We start from the raw sequence: 3,399 nt of genomic DNA on the forward strand, positions 1-3,399 counted from the left end.
AAATTATTTTTTCTCATCAAAAACCATCTTCTTTTCAAGCTTAACAGACTCCTTTACTTTCATTTGCACCTTGGAAGCAAACCTAGTTGTAGGTCTCCTTGACTGCTCAACTTCCTCCTTTAACTCTTCAACATCAATGACCATTTTTCCTTTTCCTTTGACAATATGTGATAATGTTTCTTTGATGGCTCTCCTTCACTAGGTTGAATAGTTTCTTATGACACTTTATGCCTAAGTTCCATATTCTCTTGCTGCAAATATGCTATTTCCAAATGAGGCTTCTCCAACTGATCTTGTAATTCTCCAATTTTCTGGTATTTTTCATCAATTTCCACTTCCTTATGTGTAATTTATGATTCCACAACTTGAATAGATGTAGATGGATGACCTACAAGAAACCTCTTTTCTACAACTCTTGTTCTTGGTATTCTTTCCACTTTTCTACTTCAAGTGAGAAATGAAGCTACTTGGCATTTTTCTTATCAACTGGTTTGATTTTAGTCAAAAGATTTTTGACTGAGCTTGCTGTTGTAGGTGAAGCTTCTTTAATCACAACTAATGGGGTGTATTTATTAGTTTTCTGGTTGTTTGAATATTGTTCTACCCATCCTAAAGGAACTGAAAACTCCTACCATCACTGCTCCTTTTTCTCAAGATTGTTTATCACCACCAATTTGGTTAATGAAAAATGAAACAAATTAGCTTCAATGTCATTTCCTTTTTATGGAACTTTGTGAGCCATCTTACATAGACTCCTAAACAAATAATAATGAAGATTCAAAGGTTCTTGCTAGTAAAATGCATTAAGATCCTGATGTGATAGTGATACACTTTACTGAACCTCCCTTCACATGTGAAGTACCTTTGAATTACTTCTAATAGTTTACTATGATGGTCTTGTAGATGGCTTCTTAGAACAACAGAACCATATGCTTCCTGGTGTTTGGGTTTCAGAAAGTCTTTGAAATCAACCAAATTAAAGTCCATACCTTTGAACCGCTCCTCTCCATTCAAATGGATCTTAGTAGCCTCAAGTAGTGATTGAGAAAAGACTAGAAAAGTTAATGTTACCACCTTTGCTTGCAAACCATCAAAACTCCTAGCAAACTTCTTTGTCAAGTGTAGATGATACCCCTAAATCCTTTCATGAAACCTCATACACCCTACTTGTTCAAAATCCTTTATGATGGTTGGATCTACCTTGCTCATTGTAATACCTACTGTAGGTAATGTATAACACATTCAGTTTTACATTTACTAGCTACAAGTTGTGTTTGACCAAAAAAAATTACAAGACTTTCATACTTTAGCAATGAAAGTTGAATTTTATTATTTTTTCATAATATTTAAATTTATTTATTTAAAATATGATTACCTCAATTGTCATCTCTCATTTTGTCATTGTTACTGGTAATGAATAAAAAGAACAATGACTAATGCACATCTCACCCTCCACTCTCTAATGAAAACTATTGGATGAAAAATACCAATGTCACGTCATTCTACATCTATCAAGAATGCCATCGAATTCATTTGAATTCTAAGAAGACATGCATTTTGATTAATTTAATAGCAGTTTTATTAGGCATCTTTAATCTTCTGGCGCACGCTCATGCGATCCAACTCGCACCAAACCCTAATAAGCCAATGGTTAATTTTTTGGAAAGATAAATCAATAAGATTAAATGAATTGCTATATACACTATTTCATAAATATAACAAGATCTACGCAGTTAAACGAAATTTTAAATCTTATTATTATACAAAAATATTTTGAATTTAAATGATAGAGGCGTATCATCACCAATATAATAATATGTAAACAACATAACCATAATTTTGAATTTTATTGAAAATATTAAAATGAAATGTAAATCTAAATAATATAGAAATATATTTATTATAGTAAATTAATAATTATTTTATTTATTTATTTTTAATATATTATTAATTCTTGTTAAGATAAGGTTTTAGTCATTTATTTATTTCTAGATTGTAACGACCTACCATAAAAAAAAAATTTATTTACTTGTATAACAGTAACAACATATGAATATTTTAATGACAAGTGAAATATGTGATCACTACGTTTAGCATACACGGCAATGAATATCTAAGATTTTAACCTTGGTATTATTAATACATGGACAGGAATTGAAGTTAGCAATACGCTTTGAAAACATCAATAATACGTTTAATTATTTGTGTTTATCCCACACCATGACTCGAGAAGGATCCATTGGTTCGCTGGAATATGCTTTACCCTTTTCATTGATTAAATGATTTGGATTTTTATTTAATTCTCGTCCTGCGGCCATACGAATTGTCATTATGAGTTTTTCGGTGTCAACTGTGGTTATTTGTGCCAACATTTTTCCGGCAAATCTAACTTAGGATAACGGTGATATATTTGGCTCCGACGAACGCTATCCGGTCACCGCTCCTTAACATTTTAATTTGTATGCTGCATCCGATGCCCATCTGGCATGGTGCCATGTGAAGGCCAGCCAGCTGGCTTGAGCTGCGGCTTACAGGTCTGCTACCCCGTTCCCAGCGCCGTCGGCAGTCAGTGCATCTCGTACAAGGCACGTATGGGCCATGTGACAGTGGAGTCCGCGCCATTTCACCGACGGTGGAGATGGAGTTTGCCAAATCAACGGTCGATTGTGGCCAGGAGTGGAATAGAAACCTTAAGAGTTTCCCTCGTCTGCATTTGGCAACTTGCCGCTCATTTCCGCAGAGTTCTGATCCCTGGTGTTCTCAAGCGTTTCGCCTTGACACCGAATTGATTCCTGCATATTGTTCACGGTGGAAATGAAGGACCACCAGCCAGCCTCGGCCATGGTAACCTCGCCTCCTAACTCACAGCACGTTATTCCTTAAAATATTGTTTTTTTTTTTTTCCTACCTGTTACTAGATAAGAGTTGGGTTCTCGTTCTTTTTTCTTTGCTCATGTCTTTTCTGGTTTTCCCTCCGCTACAGGTACAGGAACAAAAGCCGTGGCCAGCGCGTGGTGAAACACTGCTCTTCCTTTCCCCTTCCTGCTTCCGGTAAGAGGAACAACGCCCTAATCTTGAATAAGGGAGTTTCTGAGAGTTTCAATCCGCACTGGACATGCTGCCGAGGCAACTCTCGAGCTACTGTATCCGTTATTGTTATTCTGAGTTTCTTGTCTAAATGGTTAGACGGGAATCCCGTTCGGGTTTTCCGTGGTATTATTTGTTTACCCCCCGAGTCGCTACAGCGACCAAGACTTGTCGGGCTGTGCCGTCACATGCATTTTCTGTTTGATAGTTTTGGAACAGAGCCGAGGGTTAAACCCTGCGGCGAACCCTCATATTTAAGAGGATTAAGCTATTGTAATTTTACTTTGACTGGTTAACGGTTATACATATGTA

The 3,399-nt window shown here is 36.2% G+C and overlaps 1 protein-coding gene across 1 annotated transcript; it reads left to right on the top strand.

Moving 5' to 3' along the window:
- Nucleotides 1-2,345: 2,345 nt before the first annotated feature.
- On the top strand, nt 2,346-3,187 carry LOC149247079 (uncharacterized). Its single transcript, XM_089455819.1, has 2 exons — nt 2,346-2,844; nt 2,984-3,187. Exon 1 carries the CDS (start codon nt 2,487-2,489, stop codon nt 2,787-2,789), a length of 303 nt encoding a protein of 100 aa, XP_089311945.1. The 5' UTR covers nt 2,346-2,486; the 3' UTR covers nt 2,790-2,844; nt 2,984-3,187.
- The last annotated feature ends 212 nt before the right edge of the window (nt 3,188-3,399 follow it).

Source organism: Pinus tabuliformis, chromosome 7 (assembly GCF_031772625.1).
Source record: "Pinus tabuliformis cultivar Carrire ecotype Pingquan chromosome 7, CPIR1, whole genome shotgun sequence".
NCBI lineage: Eukaryota > Viridiplantae > Streptophyta > Pinopsida > Pinales > Pinaceae > Pinus > Pinus tabuliformis.

Excerpts from the sequence above, each read along its gene's own strand:
- LOC149247079 (XM_089455819.1), top strand. The coding sequence starts at position 2,487 with ATGGTGCCATGTGAAGGCCAGCCAGCTGGCTTGAGCTGCGGCTTACAG.